General features: G+C 56.4%; 3 protein-coding genes across 4 annotated transcripts; all 3 read right to left on the minus strand.

The window, feature by feature from the left end:
• Positions 1-976: 976 nt before the first annotated feature.
• DHX38 (DEAH-box helicase 38) lies at positions 977-10,380 on the minus strand. Its single transcript, XM_063168256.1, has 26 exons — positions 10,039-10,380; positions 9,622-9,809; positions 9,365-9,466; positions 8,760-8,925; positions 8,535-8,653; positions 8,348-8,424; positions 8,105-8,260; positions 7,317-7,478; positions 7,124-7,231; positions 6,142-6,254; positions 5,902-6,039; positions 5,496-5,682; positions 5,221-5,406; positions 4,663-4,803; positions 4,383-4,493; positions 4,194-4,310; positions 3,852-3,959; positions 3,630-3,742; positions 2,947-3,155; positions 2,707-2,861; positions 2,472-2,627; positions 2,262-2,396; positions 2,058-2,183; positions 1,583-1,678; positions 1,316-1,437; positions 977-1,210 (listed from the first exon to the last, which is right to left on the minus strand). The coding sequence occupies exons 1-26, from the start codon at positions 10,350-10,352 to the stop codon at positions 1,126-1,128; spliced, it is 3,690 nt and encodes a 1,229-aa protein (XP_063024326.1). The 5' UTR covers positions 10,353-10,380; the 3' UTR covers positions 977-1,125.
• Positions 10,381-11,337: 957 nt separating this feature from the next.
• Positions 11,338-14,841, minus strand: DHODH (dihydroorotate dehydrogenase (quinone)). Its single transcript, XM_063167589.1, has 8 exons — positions 14,464-14,841; positions 13,967-14,166; positions 13,657-13,739; positions 12,941-13,128; positions 12,362-12,475; positions 11,943-12,096; positions 11,710-11,869; positions 11,338-11,591 (listed from the first exon to the last, which is right to left on the minus strand). Exons 1-8 carry the CDS (start codon positions 14,839-14,841, stop codon positions 11,537-11,539), a joined length of 1,332 nt encoding a protein of 443 aa, XP_063023659.1. The 3' UTR covers positions 11,338-11,536.
• Positions 14,842-15,001: 160 nt separating this feature from the next.
• On the minus strand, positions 15,002-22,117 carry IST1 (IST1 factor associated with ESCRT-III). Of its 2 annotated transcripts, XM_063168280.1 has the most exons (10): positions 21,973-22,117; positions 20,903-21,002; positions 20,066-20,246; positions 19,754-19,841; positions 19,401-19,484; positions 18,914-19,024; positions 18,405-18,611; positions 17,241-17,333; positions 16,084-16,129; positions 15,002-15,930 (listed from the first exon to the last, which is right to left on the minus strand). In XM_063168280.1, exons 2-10 carry the CDS (start codon positions 20,988-20,990, stop codon positions 15,731-15,733), a joined length of 1,098 nt encoding a protein of 365 aa, XP_063024350.1. In that variant the 5' UTR covers positions 20,991-21,002; positions 21,973-22,117; the 3' UTR covers positions 15,002-15,730. The 2 variants fall into 2 exon arrangements, with proteins under 2 accessions (XP_063024350.1, XP_063024351.1); XM_063168281.1 differs by lacking the exons at positions 19,754-19,841; positions 20,903-21,002; positions 21,973-22,117 and having other exon boundaries at positions 20,066-20,198.
• Positions 22,118-22,140: the final 23 nt, after the last annotated feature.

The raw sequence follows: 22,140 nt of genomic DNA on the forward strand, positions 1-22,140 counted from the left end.
ACCACTGGCACCCAGAGACCCGTGTCACTGATCCCACCTGGGCGCTGTGGGGCGGCCCCAGGCAGGGCAGGACAAGCAGACACGCACTCTCAGCCTTTCCTGTGCACACTCAGCCTCCCCTGGGGCCTGTGGCCCATGGCCCTGTCACGATGTGCCCCTGCAGTAGGTCCCCTCAGCCCTATCCATTGTGTGGGTGGCTGAGCACAGGGCACAGCCCTGAGCGCTGCCATCCCCACTGTCACCTGGCCCTGGCCACAGCCCAGCAGCGTGGCCTGAGGACAGTGCAGGGGCAGCACGAGGGTGGCAAGGCCCTGCCCTGACACAGGGGTGCTGCCATGTCCTGGACCAGTTCTGAGGATGATGCCCAGGACCTGGTGACCTCACAGTGGCATATGGAGTAGTGTCACACAGCATGCCAGGGACACAAGATGGTGAGGAGCATGGCACAGGAAGGCTGCGGGCAGCAGTAGGATCAGGTGCTGCTGAGGAGAGGGCTCAGTCCCACAGAGCTCTGCCCTGCTTTTCCAGGAGCCCCAGGCTAGGCTTCTCCTGCTGGCAGCAGGTGCTCCTCAGACAGGGAGGGGCAGTGCCAGTACCGTGGGAGGGAGGGTGCGGCTGCCCCAGGCAGGGCTGAGTGACATCGTGGAACTAAGGGTTGTCTGGGGCTGCAGGAAAGGTTAGGGTCCTTCCAACTGTGAGAGAGTGGCCAAAATTTGGCACATCTGGGGAGGTTCCTGCACCTCAGAGAATTGCCTTCGCAGGGGTATGGGCCAGGCTCGAAACACGGACAGGCTGTACTTGTCCTTCAGGTCACTTCAATTTTGTGCCCTGTTCCAGGTTCTACAGGGCAACAACCTGACAGCACCAGCCCTGCATGACTCTGCAGAGCTACCTCCACCAGGAGGTGGAGCTACCAGAGCTACCTCTTCCAGGACAAGAAGCAGTGCAAAACAAAGAAAGGACTAGACTGACAACCTTTAAACAAATAAAATTCTTTCTGTTCTGTAATAAAATTAGTGCCAAGCACCAAAGCCTTCCAGGGCTACAAGCTGTAGAGACCTCAGAACACATTGATTAGGGTAGGTGGGCACCACCTTAGGCCTCAAAGCAACAGGTTGTGCCTTCTTAGAGACCAAAGCGGGCTGGGGTGCGTCGTGGCGTCAGGGCCTCCCCCTGCTCCTTTCGCCCAGGGGTATAGATTTTAGTAGATCTGTCAAAGAGGACAAGGGCAGTTAATGGAAAATGCAACCTTTTCCTGCACCTGAACTCCCACAGGGAAGCAGGCAAGCCGTGGGCAGGCAGGGCTATCACGCACCTTGCGCTGCCCAGCGGGTTACGGCGCTCCTGCTCCTCCCGGCGGGCACGCAGCTGCTCCTCTGCCAAAGCCATTTCCTCCTCCATGGCAGACACCTCCTCCTTGGCACGGCGCCGGTTCTCCTGGAACAAGGCAGCAGCAGGTCAGGGACAGCAGACCCCCTGCACGCCCACAAGCTTGCTCCCTTCATGTCAAAACATACACACACACAGCAGCAGAATGCAGAGGGCCTGCAGTCTGCCAGCTCATCCAGGACAGAATACTTACCTGGCGCGACTTGCCGGCATGTTTGATACTGTAGAACATAGGGCCCAGCTCTGCTAGCCACTCGCCATCCACAGCAGTGACACACTGCATGTACTCCTGCAGGGACAAATAGACTAGGATAGCAGGATGGCATTCTTGGGGCCTAGGCACCATTCCCAGAGCCATAGCAGCTCCATTCCTCCCCCAGCTGCTGATGGCACTTCTCAGGCTGACACCATACCCCTTCCAGACAATTCCTCCTGGCCTCAGAAGCTGCTACAGGTTGGATTTGACCACAAGGAGAATCAAACATATCCCACAGAAGCCAGAGAAAAATAACGGGAAGGGACAAACAGATGACACCAACATGTCTAATTGGTATAGATGGAAAAGGCTGATATCTGCCACTCAGACTGATCTCAGTCTCACAGCAAAGCCCTCCCATCTCCCCTGGAGAACTCATCACCCTTCCTGCTAGCCCTCAGCTCAAGCTCACCTTGGTAGTCATAACCAATTCATGGTACACAATGTAGTCTGGTGTGTAGCCCATGCCAAACAGAGAGCTCGTGGGGTGCAGGTGGCAGGGCATGCCTGTGCGGATGTTCACATACTCCCCAATGCCCTGCAAAGACAAATGTGCTTAGGCCACCTGTTCCCAGGCAGGACCTTGCAGCCCCCAGGCAGCTCAGACACCTCTCACCTTCAGCTTTGCAGCCTGATGGAAATATGCAGCACAGATGCACTTCCTGACAACATCCCAGTCTGTACCACAGGATGCCAGGCTCATGCGCTGCTGCACCATAATGTCCTTGAGCTGGGCACGCACCTCCCGCACCTGCAAAGGTGTGTGCTGGTCAGATCCCTCTTCTGCACAAGGCTGTCTCCCCCAGCCTTACAGCCACAGCCTCACCTTCCGCATGGCCTTGGCATGGATGAAGTGCTGATTGCACCACAGGGTAGAATAGCTGTTGTTTTTCCACTGCAGGTAAACATTCAGGTAAGTCAAGTGATCACTCTCTGGAACAGCAAATTTCTCCCGCACTTGGTCACTCTCCTCCTCTCGGCCCTGAAGGGTAAGCAAAGAACATGTGTTAGTCAGAGGGCAGGGAAGGGCCCTGAGCTGCTGGAACAGCAGCATCTCATACCTTAGGCCGGTAAAAGATGGCAGGCACCGACAACATGGAGACAACAAGCAAGATCTCAGAGCTGCAACCCATGTCACAGGAGACAATAAGCATTTTGGAGAGTGCAGGGTCCAGTGGGAACTCCACCATGAGGCGCCCTGTAGAGGTCAGACCACCTGTAGGAACAGAACAGGGATCACTGATCAGCAGCTGGGTAGGCCCCAGTTCCATGGGCTGGCAGCCTACCCCAGCTGCCAATACCTGTGTTATCCAGGGCCCCCAGGATCCACAGCTGGTACATGGAGTTCAGCATATTGTCTTCAGGGGGCGGATCCATGAAGTGGAACTGCAAAAGGTCTTGCACACCCAGGGACTTGAGCAAGAGCACTACATTGGCAAGGTTGGTGCGCTGGATCTCAGGCACCGTGGTCGTCAGCAGCTCATTCTTGTAGGCACTCTGGGTGTAGAGCCTGGGAAGAGAGGCCAAGAGCATGCTCCTCCTGTTGGGCCACTGTGCTCCTTACAGACATGCCAGCCTGGCACAGGGCAGCAGCCCTGCACCCAACAGCAGGACCCTGGGGAGCCACTAATAGTCCAGCCAAAGTGAGGTCTCCCCATCACATTGGGGTATTTGGGCTGCAGCACAGCACATGACCAAGCACAGCCCTTCCCTGGTCTCACAGCACAGCCGGGGAAAGGCCTTTGGCTTGGTTCTTATCTCAGTGGCATCCAGGCAGACCAGCCACAAGTGAAGATGGGCATAGGAAGAAAGTGGAGCACATCCTTTTCTCTGCAGAAGGACTGGGTCCAAAGAAGGCCTTCAGGCCTGCCGACTGCCCACACCCCACCAAAGTTCAACATAATGAACAGCTCCAGTGAGAAAAAGATCTACATAACTTGATGCCAAGCTGAGGATACAACAGGAACACCAGTGACGTGCCTACCTGAAACAGTGGCCTGGGCCTGTCCGGCCAGCTCGGCCAGCCCTCTGATTGGCATTGGCCTGACTGATGGGGTAGATCTGCAGTGCATCCATGCCTATACGGGGGTTGAAAACCTTCAGGGCACAAGAAAGTCACACAGAAGTAAGGGGAAGGCTGGATCGTGACCTCAGAACTCCCTCAACCTACCCCAGAAACCAGAGAGTATAGAAAACCCTGGCTCACCTTCAATTTGCAGTAGCCAGAGTCAATCACAAACATGATACCATCCACTGTCAGCGAGGTCTCTGCAATGTTAGTGGCAACGATGCACTTCCTGACCCCATCAGGAGCCTGCAAGCACACCGCGTGTCAGTCACACCCCTGGGCATGGCCCTGCCCCACTGAGGAGGAGTGCAGAGCTGCAGATGGATGGAGGTGACTCCTGAGAGTGGGGTGGGATACATGCTTTCTCTCACCCTCCACGTGCAATACTAACATATACCTACACCTCTCACTCCTGCTCTGTACTGTCTCCTGATCCAGTTTTCCCTGTCCCCACCCCAATCACAAAGCACACATCAGCACCTTCTGGAAGATCTTGGCCTGCAAGTCTGAGGGCAGCTGAGAGTAGATTGGCAGTACAGCAAGAGCAGGTGCCTTCTCCAGCTCCTCAAGATGCTCCACAATCTGCTCTGAGGTCACCTAGACACAAAGAGGGGTGTAAACATCAGACTGAAACGATGGGGTAGGATAGTGCCTGTCCTTCCAACTCACCTCGATATCCTCCTGGCCAGGCATGAAGACGAGGATGTCTCCAGGAGCACCAGACAAGTGGACCTGCAAGGCTTGTTTCACTGCAGCCTCCACATAATCCTCCTGTGGGGTCTGAACAGCACAGTCCAGGTTAATATGGACCAATATCCTTACCTGCCCTGTCCTACGTACAAGACTGTAGCACATCACAGCCGCTTCTCCCCTGTCCTGTGTGTCCCCCTCAGAAACAGTACAGCTAGGTCGCAACCCCCTCCTGCCAACAGCACAAAACTAACTGCACCTTGCTGAAAAGAATATCCACAGGAAAAGTTCGCCCAGGAATGTGGAAAATGGGAACGTTCCCAAAGAAGGAGGCAAACTTGTCTGCATCCATGGTGGCTGAAGTAACAACAAGCTTCAGATCCGAGCGTCGGGCGACCACCTAAGAAGCAGATGAAAGGAACAATATGGAAGGCACATTTATGCATGGCTGTGGGCTGTTTTCATTCTTACTGAGATAATGGCACAGGACAGAGCTTCTGTTGTACTCCAGAGGCACGGGCTGTGCATGCCAGGCAACACTGATGCTCTATGGTCAGTGCAGTTGAAAAGACCTGCCAGCCTCGGTCCAGGAAACCTTAATCCAGCAAAGTCCTCTGCATAGGCAGCTCTGACATTTAGCCATCAAGACTCTGGTAGCATTACAGAAAACTGAACCCCCCAGATGCAAGGACCAGGATGCTGGAGCAGTCAAGTGCAGAGATGTGGCAGCTCTGCCTCCCTCTCCTAGTCCTGTCAGAGAAGGGCTGCCCCAGATGACGCGGCCCCTGCTGCTGCCACAGCCCAGGATCACACCCACCTCGCGGAGCAGCCCGAACAGCACATCAGTGTTGAGCGAGCGCTCGTGTGCCTCATCCATGATGATGGCACTGTAGTTGTCCAGGTCAGCCTCCCGCAGCGACTCACGGAGCAGGATCCCATCTGTCATGTACTTGATCACCGTGTTCTCAGACGTGCAGTCCTCAAAGCGGATGGCATAGCCCACCTGGCAGGGCAGAGATACCAGCAGTCTTCCAACAGTCCCATGCGCTCTCTGTCATGGGGTGGTACCCCTGCACTCCCCTCCAGACTCACCTCCTCCCCCAGACGCACCCCCATCTCCTCGCTGACCCGCTTGGCCACCGACATGGCAGCCACTCTGCGGGGCTGCGTGCAGCCGATCATGCCGTAGTCAGTGTAGCCGTCCTCATGGAGATACTGTGTCAGCTGAGTTGTCTTCCCACTCCCTGTCTCCCCCACCACGATCACAATGCTGTTGTCTCTGAGGGAAAGGAAAAGGTATCTCTTCATACACCTTCAAAGGAGGGCCTTTGTGTTCTCTAGCTAAGCATCATCCTAGTCAGGTGGGAGAGCTGAGCAAACACAAAGCAATGGGTTTTGTTTCCTGAGAGTACAGCTTCCCAAAGGTCATGATTCTACAATTCCTCAACGGAGCTCCCAAACGTAGGCCAATGCCCTGGGGATGCCCTGGCAGCCATACCTGAGGATGGAGAGCAGTTCCTGCTGTACAGCAAAGATGGGTAGGTATTGTCTCTGCTCCAGGATCGATTTCTTCTTGGCAAACTCACTGCTGGCTTCACTTTTTTCTTTCATGTGTTCAGCAAACTTCTGTTCTGTTCTAAGGAAACACCGCAAGTCCTGAAAGTGCCTCTCCACACACTTTGCTATGCCTGTAGCCCCCGTTACCAGCTGAGCAGGGTAATTCAGAACAAGCCCCTACTTGTAATCCACTTTGCCATCTTCTGTCACCATCTCGTCCTTCTCCTCCTCTTTCTTGATCCCCATAATGTCTCCCAGTTTGGTGCCTGCTAGCTCCCAGTGCTTGTGCTGAGCCTGGAAGGAGAGAGAACAGCATAACTTTGCCACAGCAAGCACAGACAAAATTCTTCCCCAATCCTACTCCTAAGACTAAGAAAAGGATATTAGTACCCCAGTTCCTCAAGGCAGAACACACACTCCACTCCTACATCAGGTTCCCCTCTTCCAAATGAACTGAAGCAGAATTTTAAGGCACTGAGATGGATACAGAGACTTCAGGCAAAGGATTACCAACTGCCTCCTAAGAAAATAGCTCCAGCTGCTGACCCTTCCATTAAATTTGAACTTAAACCTAAACAGATGTGAACCAGAGATAATCTTCCTGCCCTTGCCAAGTGCCAACAGGCTTTTCTCCCATCTCTGCTGCCAGTTCAGCTACCACCACCATTCCGCTCATAATTTAAGTAGGTCAAATCCAGCCCAGTTTCAATGTACAAGGAACACACCTGTATTTTCCCCACTGCTATTATGTGAGCTTTAGAAAAAGTCCCTAGAAAACATCTTCAAAAACTAACCTACTACCTTACCCCATACTTCTCCTCACAACTCTTCTGCTGAGACGTGACTAGGTAAATCCTGCTGCCATACTGCCGGCTGACAGTCCCTAAGCTACCTGGCATTCTTCCATCTGCTTCCTTCTCCCATAATCCAAATGTTCAAATGCATGGTGATTTATGTGCCAAGGCAGCGCACAAGAAAATCACACCACAGCAGCTGCTGTGAGGCAATGCAGTAAGCTGGGCTGCTAGGATGTCCCAGGTCACAAAAATATGAACTCCTTATCATCCCTGCTGCCAAAGCCTGAATGCTGCAGAGTCCAAACAAGGCTCTGAGGAACTACATAGGGTGTACAGCAGGCAGCAAGGCACAGGGCTGCAGCATACCCTCTTACGCTCCTTCTGCTCCCGGTGCTTGCGCACCAGCTGGCTGCCTTTCCGAGCAATGATGGCCAAATCCGAGGTGGCATCCTTCACAGGGATGACTGGCTCTGGCTGCAGGGAAAAGGCATTGCTTCACTAAAAAGGCCTCACATGTACAGGGCTCCCTGCCATCAGTGCCTTCAGCCACAGTCTCTACCTGCTTGGTGAAGACAATCCTTCCATCTAGGAAAGGAGGCACTAGATTGTGCACCAACAAATGCACTTTAGCAGAGTTATCCTCCTCAAAATCTTCATCCACCTCAATCCGATGGACCACACCACTGGTCAGCATGCGATTTGTCTCCCAGCGCTCATTATCCTGCAGGAAACAACGTATCAGAAACACAATGAAGCCCCACAGAAAGCCACAGACATCACACTAGAACACCAAGCTTGGGCCTGGGCTCTGCACTGGCAACAGGATGGTTCAAACCTAGTGAGTCTCAAAGTAAGCAAAAGGGAAGGAACAGTAATTGGAAGGAGTAGAGTACAGGAAACTACCCACACGAAACACATGGTCAACAGGTTTGTCCCCAAGAAAATGCAGGACAGACACTGCCTGCAAGGCAGTCAGAATACATCAGGAAGCCTGGACACCATCCTGCTCATGTAAAGAGAGCAGCTGTCCCCAGCATCCACTGGGCCAACAGCAGACAGCCCCAGTAACGTACCTCGCACTTAGAACAGCAGGAACATGGTCCTCTGCACTTCTGCTGCCCTGGACACTGCAATCCACCAGCCACTCCAACTAGGAATTCTGCCCATGCAAGAGCTGCAGGGCAGGGCTTTCCAGGGGAACTCAACCACAGTTTCCCTGTGAGCATTCCTTCAGCCTGGCCTAAGAGTGTCCTTCTCCACCTGGGAGCAAGGGCTCAACAAGTGGATCTTTCAAGAGGCAGCAAACCCTAGGAGTTCAGAGCAGCCAACCCTGCATCTTGGCCTTACCTCATTGATCTGCCGCCGCTGTGCCGAGATCCGCTTCTGCCTCTGCTTGTGCAAGTGCTGCTCACGCTTCTTCACGTACTCCTCAGAGGAGTAAGCCAGAGGATTGTGAAACTCATCGTAGCCCTCATCCATCATGTACCAGTCCCGGTCAGCTTGCTGGGAAGGGAGAGGTGCAGCACTGAGTTCTGCCCATCCCCATCCCCATCCAGGCGACCCCAAGCCCCCGGCCCGTGCCAGACTCACCCGCTGGTCGTCCTCCCACTGCTGCCGCTCCTCTTCCGTCTCAAAGGCAATGCCCTCCTCCCCTTCTGTGCGCCGCCCTGGAGTGAGCCAGAGAGCCCAGAATGTTCTCAAGGAAACCCCAACTCTGTGCCACAGGAAAGGGGATTCCACACTGCCCACCCCGGGCAGCTCAGCCCAGACTGCTCACCTCTCCCTCGGGACAGGCGCGGCGTGGCCCCCAGGTGCCTCCGGTCATCAGCCCATTCGTTGTACTTGTACGATGGGGTTGGCAACGGCGTCTTATCAGAGTACCGGCTCCTCACAGACCTGAAACGCAGCAGGTGGCAGGGACTGGTGCCCAGACAGAGCCTTCTCACACACAGAGTCCCCTCTGCAGCCCCACAGCCCAGAGCACAGCCTCAGCCCCCGGTACCTGTCCCGCTCCCGACGGTCCGTGTCCCGCAGCGACGGCAGCCGGTGGCCACGCTCCGAGTCCCTGCAGGAAGGGCTGGGAGATGGAGACTCCCACTGTGAGCGATGGGCACTGCTGTAGCCACCATCATCCTCCTCCCAGCTGGAGCGAGACGGTGTGGCTGCATCTGGTACAAGAGATGGGGTTAGACACCTGTTGCTCCAGCAGTTGCTCCAGCCCTGGGCACTGGAGTCACCTAACATTTTTCAAGAAAGGAGCATGGAGAGAGGGTGCCCACTGGCCCTCCCTCTAAGCAAAGGGACTGACCTAGTGATTCCAAGGAATTTCAAAGGATCATATTTCCATCACACAGACCCAGATCAGACCCCACTGAGATCTCTGCTAAGATCTGCCAGAGTTTCAAACATGCACAGCTGGCACATTGCTCCCAGATCCGAGTTGAGCTGGGAGTTTTATGCTTGCCTCAACCACAAACATTACAAGGTACGAACTTTTCTGTCACCCCTGTCCTGCAAAAACAGCAGGAAGCATAAAAAACTCCAAGCATAAAAAACTCCAAACCCTGTTAGGTCTCACACAAGAGCTTTACCAGGTCCCACTCCCACCTTTAGGCCGATGTCGGGGGCTCTCAGGTTCACCCCTCCTGCTGCTCCGCTCTGATGAGCCGTCCCTCTCTGATCTGCTGTGATGACTCCTGTCCCGCTCCTCTGCAAAAACAAAATAGGATCAGGTGCCTATTGCACAAACAGGCTTCACAAGCCTGCTGCAAAAATCACCACAAACATTAGTAAAGGCTACAAAAAAGGCACAGGACAAACCCAGACCCAAACCAAGAAGCACACAAAGGTCTCTGAGCAATTACCACGGTCTCGTTTACGATCGTGGTCCCGATCCCTACTGCGTTCCTTCTTCCGCTCCTTCTCCTCCTTGGAGGAGGCAAAGACTCCATGTTCCCGCCGCTCCCTCTCCCGCTGCCGGCTGCGCTCCAGGAACTCCTCGCTTACACCCCCTGTGTAGGAAGGTGTCTCCACGTGGACTGAGCGGTAATGTCTGGACAGGCAGAGCAGAGAGGGGAAATGCTCAGAAGTGCTGAGCAACAGCTGCCCCTCGGCTGGTCCCGTACAGCTCCAGTCGGAGCCTGTGCCACACGGCCCCGCAGTCTTCCTCCCTCCCCACCGGCGGCCGCAGCCCCGCCTGTCACCGACTGTGCCCACGCTGCGCTGCCAGCCCGGCCGGGCGCGGCCAGCGCCGGCACCCGGGGCTCCCTCGCAAACGCCACCTGTTCCTGCGAGCTCTGCGGTCGCTCCGGTTGGCCTCGTCCTCTTCCTCTTCCTCGGCGCTGCCCGCCTCGTCACGGCCCTCTTCCCAGTCCTTATAGGATGCGACACGGGATCGCTTCCCCCCGGCCGCCTCCTCCTGCCGCTCCCGCCGCTTCTGCGCCGCCAGCACGTCCAGTCCCAGCAGGGAGATGCGCGGGGCCGGGGCCTTAAAGACGTGCTGCTCGGGGCCCCGCGCCCGCAGCACCAGCCCGCCCGCCTCGCCGCTCGGGCCCGTCCCCGACAGCCGATGCAGCGACTCCTCGCCCGCCTCCATCGTGGCCGCAGCGCTGCGCGGGCCCCGCAGTTCCCTCAACGCCGGTAACGCGGCTCCCGGAGCGCCGCCATACCCGCCCCACAGTGCTCGGCGGGACGAGCCGCTCTAGCCCCTCGCACCATAGAGACGGCGAGCAGAGCCTATGGCAGAGCCGCCACCATAGAGTGCCGACAGGCCCCGCCCCCTGCCAGAGCCGACTTCCGGCTACGCAACCTCCCCGTGGTCCCGGAGTCCCGGACGGACGGGACGGGAGCGTGGGGCGGCTCGTAACAGTCTCCTCCCGCAGGGCGTGCCTGCGTGGGGCTGGCTCCGAGCCCCTTTTCTCACCACCTCGTCCGCCCTGGCGCAGCGCGCGGGCTCCAGCCCCCCTGCCCCTGGTGCCTGCAGCCAGCACAGTCCCAGCAGGAAGAGCACAAAGAGCCCCACCTTGCTTAGCACCAGGCTCCCGGGAAGCTGCCAAGCCCTGACAGGAAGCCAGTGTGCCGAGCTTCCCAGCAGCCGTAAAAAATTTTGGTGAAGTGCTGTTGTGCAGTCTTGCTCTACAGGGTGGATTGTGAGAGGCTGCTGAGGGAATGCTTTGTGCAGGGCGAGCTGTTGCTCAGGAAAAGCCCCACATGACTGCAGTGAGCTCGGGGTGAAGGAAAAGTCAGCACCAGAGATCCCAGAGACAAAACCAACAAACAGCAGCACCTCTGATCAGGCCCTTTCCACAGCTGACAAGCATGACTGCAGCCATCTCCAAAACAGCTGTGTCCTGGCACCCAGCACCATCACTGCCTTCCCTCCCGCCCCAGGGCCTGGCCTCAGGAAGCAGTCTCTGCCAGGGAAGGCCAGAGGCACTTAGTCCAGCCCCGAGCTCAGCTACCCTGGTGGCTTCTCTCACCAGGAAAAGTGAGAGCAGCATGGCGAGCTGATTCTGCTCAGCTGAGGAGAGCTAAGGTGCATCCCTCCAGCCCATGGGGTATCCCAAGAGCAGCACAGAGGACCAGGTGAGCCAAATATTTATTAACACTCAGTTCTGCTGTCCACAGGGAAGCCAAAACACAGCCCTGAAAAAGCAGCAGTGTTATGAACATCCTGGAACCAGGACCTCATCTCAGTCCCAGTCTGCCCAGCACTGGCATTGTCACACCCATCCCTGTCTGCCACGGCTCCTCCCAGCTACACCTTCATTCTGCAGCCTGTCAGCAGCGGTGATCTGCTCCAACTGCCTCCATGACGCTCTTGAAGCCCTGCTGCCTACCCAGGGATGGTGTGTGCTAGGACTGGGGTGGCACTGCTCGGGCACCAGCACACAGCTGTCCTGAGCTCTGCTAGGATCAGGGGCTCTCTGGGGACGTGCCTGGCTTCCACTCACCTGAGCAGCTCCTCCAGTTCGCGCTTGACTGTCCCCACCACTGGTGGCCCGTGGAACACAAGCGCTGTGTAGAGCTGCACGAGCGAGGCTCCGGCACGGATCTTCTCCAGGGCATCCTGCCCGCTGCTCACTCCCCCGACGCCAACGATGGGCACCCGGCCTGAGGGCAGGGCGCTGGCTCAGGCTGGCACGGGCAGCGCCGGCAGGCGCCCCCAGCCCGGCCGGGCCCTCACCTTGAGTGAGAGCGTACATGTCCCTGATGGTCTGTGTGGAGAGCTCCCGCAGGGGCTTCCCGCTGAGGCCGCCGGGCTCCGTGCGCTGCCGGCTCCGCAGGCCGCTGGGCCGGCTCACCGTGGTGTTGCTCACTATCAGCCCATCCACACCGAGCTGCAGGGGCAGTAGGGTGAGGACACAGCTCCCGAAGCAGCCCGACCTCCCCTTCCCCTCCTGCCAGGTCAGGAGCACCCAGCATGTAACCCAAAGCTGCCCCTCACTGCCTGGGTGACACACATGGGCCTTCACAGACTCTGACCAACCCAGGACACCATCCCTATAGCAGCCAGAGTTGCAGGCATACGTGTCCTTCCGAGACGTGACTTGCTGGGACCACCATCGTCCTGCCTCCAGTGGCCTTCTCTTCCTACTTCCTCACCTCACAGACAACGCTGGCGATGTCCTGCTTGTCCTGTGCAGTGAGGTCAGGGGCAATCTTCACCAGCAGGGCTGGCTTCTGCTTGCAGGGCAGCAGGTCCCTCTCCACCAGCACCTGTCGATGCACATGGCAGTGCACGGCAGGGAGAGGCCTCCTGCCCCAGCTAGGAGTTATGGACACCCACTACCACAGGCAGCACAGGGAGAGCCCTGCTCCTCTACTTGGCACCAAAACCAGGAAAGGCACCCTTGGCACAGGGCCTGGAGCACACAGCAGGCACAGGTCCCCAGTGATGCCTGAAGTTGTGGGGTGGATGGCTCGCCGCCTCTTACAGGAGCAAATAGAGGGCAACGCCTCACTGCTCCTGAGCCCTTTGCTGGGATACAATGCCCTAGTACAGCCCACGGCAGCAGCCAACAGGGACATCTCAATGGTCCTGCCCAGCATGCAGGAAAGCCACCCCCATTCCTCCCTGTGCCGGGTAAATCCACTGGCTGCAGCAGTGCAGCTACTGCCAGGAGAATGGGGTGCATTCAGTGCTCTAGCTGTGCTTGGGCAGGCTGGGGGGGAGGCATCTACCTTGCTCAGCAGGTCCCGCAGCTCAGCCTTGCCCTGCAGGTCCCGCAGCCCTGGGGTGTTGGGGCTGGACACGTTCACAACCAGGTAGTCAGCCAAAGGGCCCAGTGTCCGGACCCCAGCCACATAGTCAGCTGCAGCATCAGTAGAGCTCTTGTTCTTGCCCAGGTTGACTCCAAGAGGCATCCCAGCTGCAACCCAGACAAAGCTGAACCAGGGCAGCAGGACCAACCACCACCCAATGGCCAGAGCACCCAAAAAAGGAGGTCCCAGGACCAGCTAAAGTTAAGATGAGGATATATACATATATATAGCCCATGTATTTTATGAGGATGGGCCTGGGACTGTCCTGCAACCACAGGAGCATTGCCACAGCCACCCCAGTCAGCACCTCCCAGCACCACAGCCTTCAGCCAGGCAGAGGCTGCCCACAGGACCTGCTCTGCTGGGGTCCTCTTGGCTTTGGCTATGTTAGCAGACACATCCTCCCCAAAGCAGCAAGTGGAGCTTGATCCCAGAGAAAACAGCAGGAGAAATGTGTCTAGTCACAATGCCAGGGGTGAGACTATAGCCCCAAGAGCTGTCCAAGTCTTCCTCCAGCCAAGGCGCTCCTGTGCCTGGATACTGGCATTACACACCAATCCTGGGCTACAGGTACCGGGAACTGCCCAAACCTACCCTGCAGACACCAAGAGCAAAGGCTTACAAGCTTGTCTCACCAGCAGTGAGCCTGATCTGTGTCTCCTGGCGGGCTCGCAGCCTGCGCTCCACCACGACGTGGCCATGGCTGTTGAATCCATACCTGCACCAGGACAGAGGCGGTTCAAGGCTGGGTTATGTCTGCAGGCCCTGAACAGGACACGTGAGAAACATGAGGCAGATGTGTGGTCTCTGCAGCTTTGCTCAGCACATCCAACCAAAAGCCACCACACCTCCAAAAATGTGGGGCCGCCCAAATATTCACCCTCCCTCACGGAGGGCAGACTGTAGGCAGACACAGGCAGCAGAGCAGCTGCCCTCAGATCCCACCTGTTGATGACTGCCTCGTCCTCTGCCAGCCGGAAGACCCTGGGCTTCGGGTTCCCTTCCTGGGGCTTGGGCGTGACAGTCCCCACTTCCACAAAGCCAAAGCCCATCTTGTACAGCCCGTCCACAGCCTCACACTGCTTGTCGAAGCCAGCAGCCAGGCCCAGTGGGTTGCGGAATCGCTGCCCGAAGACTCGCACCTCCTGCGGGGCTGGGGCAGAGCCCACAGACTCCAGGAACCGTTGCCAAGGCCTCGCTCCAGACCCCCTCCCGACAGAGCCGGCCGCCTCCCCTGCCCTTCGCGGCGTCCTTAAGGGGTGCCTGCCGAGGGTGCCTCGTCGCCCGCCAGGGACTGGACGGGACGCAGCCGCCTGCGCACCACGCCGGGCTCTGCCACCCAGCCCTTAGCCCTCGGTTCTGAGCGCCCTTCCGACCTTCCCACTGCCCGCCCTGCTCCCCGCGCGGTTCCCCCGTCCTCCTCCGCCGCCCTCGAGACGCACCAGCGCGGGGCTGTCGGGACGGGTGGAGGGCAGCAGCCCGAGGGCGGCGGCGCGTAGAGCCAGGCCATGGGCGGCCTCGGGAGGCAGCGCCCGGAGCGCGGGCATCACCGCCGCGTACAGCCGCTCGTCGCCTGCCGCCAGCGCCGATCCCAGGAGCAGCCCGCAGCCTCCCAGCGCCAGCGCCCGCAGCCGTCCCTGTGCCAGGGCGTTAGCAGCGCACCAGCCACGGTTCCCCGCCGCAACCGCACTCAGCCCATCCCCTCCCTTCCCCACCCCGCACCCGGCCCCGATCCCGCACCACCCGTCCCTTTCCGTCCCGCCCCGGCACTGCCCGCTCCAGCCGCCACCGGCCAAGGCCAGCGGCGCCCCGGCTCCCATGGGCCGCCCCGGCTCCCCACAGGGCCCCGGCCGCTCACGCGCAGCGGCGCCGCCATCACGCTCAGCGCGCCACGCGAGGACTCTTCCGGGGACCCCCTCTGTGATTGGCCGAGGCAGTACCGCTCCAGCCAATAGCGGCGCAACAGAGGCGGCGACGAGAGGCCCGGCCCGCGCTTTATTGAAGGAGCGGCAGAGGGCGAGCCCCGGCAACAGGGCAGGGACGGGAACGGGACACGGACAGCGGCAGCCACGGCACGGCTGCAGAGTCACCAACAGATACCTTACAGTCCCGGCATGCCTCGGCCGCGACTCGGGCAGGGTAAACAAGGTGCTGCTGCGTATCCCATCAGACCACCCTCTGTGCCTTGCCTCCAGACCTCGACGGGCCACAGCTGCTCAGCACCCGCATCAAAACCCCGAGGCAGCGGCACAGCCTGTCTAGCTCTGCCCTCTCGGGGGCTAGTCACATACCCAACAGGCCCAGGCAGACACTGTTACCCTTCTGCAAACTGCAAATGGACTCCACTGAGAACACCATCAGGGCCAATGAGGGCTCCCCAAGAGAAAGCCTCTGCTGGCAGGCATGGAGCCATCATGGAGGCAGCCAGGAACAGTGCCCAGAACATCATGCACAGCTTCCCCATACAGCTACCCAGACTGACAGGGGTTCTTCCTTGCCTCACTCTCACAACATTCCCCACAGTTCATCTCCTGGAGCAGAAAAGATCAGGAAAGCAGCAGCACTTGGTGTAAGTACAGCAGGAAGAGAGCTCAAAAAGAAGAGCACGTTCATTGGAGGTTAATACAGGAAACCAATTTCAAAGAGAGTCTGCCTCAGAGAGGAGATATCACACATCTCCTTCCCCTCCTTCCTGCAGCCCAGGAAGTTTTACGTTTTCTTCTTCAGCTCCTCAAATCTCCGTGAAAGATCATCGAAGTCAATGTCTTCTGAGGCAGAAGAGTTGGCGCCAGCAGATGCTGTTGGCAGTGTGTCTGGCACAGATGGCAATTCAGGCAGTACAAAGTTATCAAAGCTATTAGGAGCTCCAGCTCTTGGTTTAGGAGAAGCTTCTGGCTTGGGCTCAGGCCCTGTTGATAAGAGAAGTATCACTGCACCTCACCATCAGCATACACTCACTGGGCCAAACAGAGCTCCACAGTCATTCCAGCAACGGGCAGTACCAGAGGGTTTTTCAGAACAGCCCGTAATATCCAAGCTTTTCCAAACCCCAACATACTCACCAGGCACTAGTGCAGCAGCATCCTTGTCAGCGTTAGGCTCATCAATCTGAAAAAGACTCTCCGTTACTACAGCTCTGTCCACCAGGCATTGTCACACCAGCACACAAGCAGAGCTCAGAGGCACAGCTCCGGCAGATCAGTGCACACTCCTCCCCACCCCTAGCAGGCAGCCGTGGCTTTACAACAACGTGCCTCTCTTCCACAAAACAGAGGCAGCTCTTCAGCTTCTCTCTCCCTCCTTGTCAACTAAAGTAGCTTCACTGACCATATTCTGAACTGGATCAATCGAGTGTATCCACTATCAGGTCTGAAATATTTATCAAGGCCACCAGTGAGAAAACACCGCCCTCTTCATCCATGTCATCACAGCTCCTTGCTGCCTTTCTCCATAAACCACTGACAGGCCCTTGTGACTAGCAGCAGGGTCTCAGTCTGTCTGGGAAAAAGGCTCATGGCACACACAGCTGTGCTAGTAAAGCTTCTTATTCCCTGCATGCTGCAGCCCTCAACACCCATTCCTACCCAAATCACCTGCACTGCTGCACCTGTAAGAACACAAAAGTGTCAGCACCACAATGCTCAACTGTGCTCCTCCCTACTCAGGATAATGCAACAGCATGTCACCAAAAGCAGAGTGGCAGGCATGATGACAAACTGCAGCAACAAAACCAGAGACAAGCATAGAACGGGAAGTCTCCAGCCTCTGCTTTGTTGTCCCCAAGGACTGAGGAAAGTCTGTCAAAGGAAGAGTCTCTAAACATACAGCATCTGTCAGTCAAAATTGTCATCCAGGCCGTTAATTAGTTCAAAAGCCATAACTAAATAGACTCAAGGTGACAAACTCTTCACACTGCAAAAAACAGAACTTGTGGATTCTGCTTATTAACTGTTTAACACCACTTTAACAATGCAGCAAGAGAAATCTTGGGTTTCCTTTGCAGCCAAAGCACAGAGCTGAACGAGGAACTTCTCTCCACAAGTCATCCTTCCATCATGTGCATTCCCTGATTCACTACAGTAGCAAGCAATGCCAGCACCACCCCAAAAGCCCGAAAGCTTAGCTTAGTATACTTTACAAGCATTTCCCTTCTCTGTGGCTACCAGTGCACTGAGGACCCCTCTGCTGCCTGCAATAGCCATTCATCTCAGGCACTTACGGACTCGTATGTGGGTGGGTTTGCCGGAATTGGTGGTGGGTGGATGTTACTGAAAGGCTGGTAGGTCCCCACTGGCAGGCCACTGAAGTTCTCCTGTACAGAGAGATCAGTCATGCAGCACACCACTCATCTGAGACACCACACACCTACAGCTGCCATGGGAGTCACAGAAAGTAGAGTCTTAGATAAATGCAGGCACATATTCAAATGGGTAAGAGTTTATGCTTACAAGGAAGGGATTCTCAAGTATTAAGACAGATGTAGTCACCTGGAGCAGGCAGACCCAGCTAACTGGACTGTGGGTTAGAAGAACCAGCACAGGTAAACATTTCATCTTTCAAGGCACAAGAAGCACCAGGCCAATAAAGGAAATACTCTGCCATTTCTGGCCCTGTGTGCAGTACTGCAGAATAGGAAAGAGGTTTCTGGCTCACACAAGGCTTTGAATTGCCCTCATTTGTCACACAACAGCACCTCAAGGACCCAGACCTGGCACAGGCCCTCAGCATGTTTATGCCTGGGCCAACAGCCAGGTGATGATACTTAGCCCAGATTTTCCACAAAAAGTACTTCAGCACTACTGGGACCATATTAAGACTCAAAGCCATCCCACTATTCTGCTCTCCAGTCTACACAGATATCCTGTAAATTACTTAATTCAGAGAACGGAGGAGTTCTTTTCAGCTCCCACCTTCCACCCTTACAACAAACCCTCTGCAAGAGCCATTGGCTCAGTCTTCTCCCTTGCAGGTCTGCAGGCAGGGCACTTCCGCATTTTTCTGTGCTATTCCCACCCCACAACACTCACCTGATTTCCTTGACTGAATCCTGGCACACTACCAGCCTACCAACTTCAAAGTGCAGCTCCAACTCCTGGACAAAAGCCAGGCAGTCAGAAGACTGCCTCAGGAGTTAAGTCTGGACTCCTCTGTTCCCTGAAGGCAAAGAGGGCTGGCTGCAGAACAGGGGTAGGAACCTCCACAGTCAAGATGCAAGATTAAGCTTCAGCTGTACTGCCAACAGCCTCTGTCCCATGCAGAATCACACTGAGAAGATGGCCTTCTGACACACTGAGCTAACAGGTACAGTCAGCAGGCACAGGGCTAAGCACCACAATAGGAGTCTTTCACAGAAAAAGGAAACACACAAAGCCCAGGAACTTACCGGTCCCTTAGGAGGTGGATAAGAGAAGGGTGGATTTGTTGTTGGCACGGGCATAGGCATCATCACGGGCATGGGTACCAAGCCATCATGACCTATCATTGGGGCTGTAAATCCACCACCTCCGCCCCCTCCATGGCCACCCTTCTTCACATCATCCGTGAAGCCCACATCAATTAGATCTGCCTCTCCACCTGGCGGGGCTTCAGCCTGGAAAGGGCGGAAGAATTCTGTTCACCAACACATCTCTTATGATCACTGCCCTCTGTACACATTAGATGAAGCATTTGTCAATGGACAAGATGGGAATACACAACAGAACAGAGAGCAGCTATACAGCGGTATTAATGGGAAACAGAATGCAAACCAGGCTGTAGCATGTGTAACTACTGCCACATGCCACAGAAGTGCATGAAGGAAGAAGGATCACGCTATGCTAGGGCTGTCTAGAAGACACCAAAGCACAAGGACTACCCAGTTCTCTGCAATGCCACATCCTGAGGCTGACTCACCATCACCACTGAGTCAGGCTCATAGGGCACATTGTAGTTCTTTGCAATCTCAATGAGGTATCTCTCCACCAGGATCTTGGGTGGTGCTTCCACACTCAGCTTGTGCATCAGCTGGAACACAAGGGTGGAGAGGCTTAGTAGAGCCAGGGCAATGCAGCACCCAACAGCTCTGTACCAGTGCCATCCCAGCCAGGGAGGTGCAGCGGGCAGCCGTGGGGAGGCCCCTGAACCCAGTACAAGATGCTGCAGGCAGCCATAAGCCAGGGCTCTATTCACTCTACCCTTCCCCATCCGCAACCAGTAAAGCAGGGCCTTCCTGCCTGGGGCCTCAGCGCCATGCTCCAATGCAGGTGGGCCCTGGCTGCACAGCACCTGCTGTGCTCCAGAGTGATGGCAAGCATCACGCACCAGCCACGGGCCCAAGGGGCAGCAAGCCTCAGCAGGCGTGGCTGCTCTGCCAGCTCTGCCTGTTCTACCAGTTCCTTACCCTGTCGTTGACTGTCCCAATCTGGTTTGTCCGGCACAGCTTCCCATACTCCTTGCTGTACTTAGCACACAGCTGATCAGCAACCTGCAGCAGGAGAGAAACTCTAGAAGGTGCACAGTCCTGCTTTCTCCCACCTCAAACTTCACATCCACTCAGCTCCCTCCCTCATTTTTCCCACTGAGCACTCCAGTTCAGCAGCTGCAGCCACCCCAGATGCTCCAAGGACATCTGATTTCCATCAGCAGAGCCCATGAAATCCTCTGATATAAAGTCCCAGAAAAGGGCTTCCATCAGCATCAGGCAGCATCACCCCCACCCTGCATGGGCAGCATCCCTCAAGCAACCCTACTCACAATCTTCAACTCGGCCACTTCTGACTGGAGGCGTGGTGCAGCCCAAATCAGTGTTGATACTGCCTCTGCCAGGCCAGAATCCAGCTCCCTACAACCAAAGAAAGCAATTCTCTCTCCACCCCATGCACCCAGCCTTTGCTGCCCTCCATCTCCTTAGCCTTTAAGTTCCCATCCCATGCACTGGGCTCCACAGCCTCCCGTACATGGGGAAGAAAAGGTCTCTGGAGAGAAACACGGGTGCCCTTCTGTACCCCAGACCTGCCCCCAGCAGTGCCCCTTCATGAGTCCAGGACCCTCCCAGCCAGAGCTTACTTCATGGACTGGATCAAGCCAAAGCGGGCGAGCAGCAGATCACAGTACAGCTCCAGGATCTCCATGGCCTCCACGAGGTAATCTTCACGGATGATGTGCTCCACACGAATCCTAGCACGCTCATCTTTTCCAGCTGCCAGGTAATCTGCAATCTCCTTCCTTGCCTTCTGGGCCAACTCAGCTGCAGCACACATCCCGAGCCCGGTCACTGTGCTGGCCTGGGCTGCTGCCTCCAGACCGCCCACAAGTCCCCATTACACACAGAGCCACCACCAGCTTCTCTCCCCTATCTAACCCCTGCAGCACGAGACGCCCGGGCATGGCTCGGCAGAGCCCTCGTGTCCAGCTCCCAGCACATTTAACTCGTGGGAGTAGGGAAAGTGGACTTCAGGCTGCTGGAAACACTCCTGTACCTACAACCTCCCTACAGAGTTAACCAGGATCACAGACCTGACCTGTGTCAGGGCAGGGCAGGTGGGGAGGATCTCCCACAGCACCCCAGGAGTTCTCCACTGTGCTCTTAACACACATAGCTCACAAATATTAGCTGTTAGCTACCACCCCACAAATTGCACTCCAACAGCTGCCAGGAAGGTGGACAGAGGCCACACTGTGGCCGGCCTGCTCTTCCAGTTCCTTGTGCACCAGGGCAGGTTGTTAAGGCCTGGGTCCAGCAAGGAAGAGCAGAAAGCTACTCCATACTTGGCCCATGAAAGTACTCCCAACTCCAGAAATACTTTCTCAAGTCTCCTGAGCCCCAAAAGCATCCTGGGTCCCTTAATACTCCCCCTAATACTCACTCTTAATACTTAATACACCTGCCCTCTTAATACTCACTCTTTTTTTTCTCCAGTAGCTTGAGGCGGTTGATGACGAGGCGCAGGTTGACTCGCAAGCGCTCTGCCTTGAACCCCGAGCCCAACATGATAAACACTTTCTGTGGAGAAGAGGGATGCCCACTGGAACCAACAACTGCCAGTCAGTGTCTGTCATCAGACACTTGTATTGCGGGGGAGGCCAAGAAATGCCCCAAGCAAGCAAGCCCTGGTCTGCCAATGCTGAATCTAGTTATTTATAAGTGACTGAACCTCGAGTGCTTATTATTGCCTTTCCCACTTCATAACCCTGCACCTCACCAAGACCAATAGGACTGGCCTTAGAACTTCAAGGAAACTTACTGGACATTTTTTTAAAAACGGAAAAGTCAACTGAAGAGCCAAGCCCACCTCTGTCCTATCGAAATACAAATTATAAACCAGCTATATAATTAACTAGAGGACTATTAGAAACTAAGGTTGTTCTGATGTTATCATCAGAAGGAAAAAGTTGCCGTTTCACCTTCCCCACACTGTTCCTGCCTACTGAACACATGCTTAGTCTCCCAGGAACCAGTTCAACTTCTTAACCCTACAGAAAGCAAATCCTAACATTATTTAATTATAGCATTCTGTCTGCCAAAAACCGTTCATCAAGGAAAAGCTTCCTTAAAAGACAGCACATAGAAAGACCTCTGTTTGCATCTCACCTCCCCATCCCTCTCTGCCGGCGGCTCCACCGCCCAGAGCGGAGCGAGCCATGACCTGATCCGGCTGCCGGGACGGCCGCCAGCCACGCCAGCCGCTCGGCGAGACTCGCCGCGTCTGGCCTAATGCCCAGGGACAGTTCGGACAGTGCGCAGGAGACCCTGCATGAGCTCCACCGGCGCAGCTGCACCTGAGGGCTGAAGGGAGAAATCCCTCTCCCTCCCCAGCTAGGTAGCAGCGAGAAAACATCCCACACCACGAGCGGAGCAGGTCCCGGGACGAGTCCCAGGGCTGCGGGAGACCCTGAGGCAAGGCTGCCCGTCAGCTTCTCGGACGCCGAATGCTCCCCGCGGCCCCGCTCACGCGTCCCACGGCCCGACTCACCACCGCGGCTCCGCAGCTCTGCCACCCAAAATGGCGCGCGGCTTCCGCAAGCCTTCATCGCGTGCGGAGTGATCCTCATAGCCGGCACTCTCCGTAGCCAGTCTCCGGCACAGCCGGCACGCAGTCCGGGGCACAGTCGAGCTGGCGCGGCGGGCGCTGTCCCGATTC

This window comes from Melospiza melodia, chromosome 13, assembly GCF_035770615.1.
Source record: "Melospiza melodia melodia isolate bMelMel2 chromosome 13, bMelMel2.pri, whole genome shotgun sequence".
In the NCBI taxonomy this organism is placed as follows: domain Eukaryota; kingdom Metazoa; phylum Chordata; class Aves; order Passeriformes; family Passerellidae; genus Melospiza; species Melospiza melodia.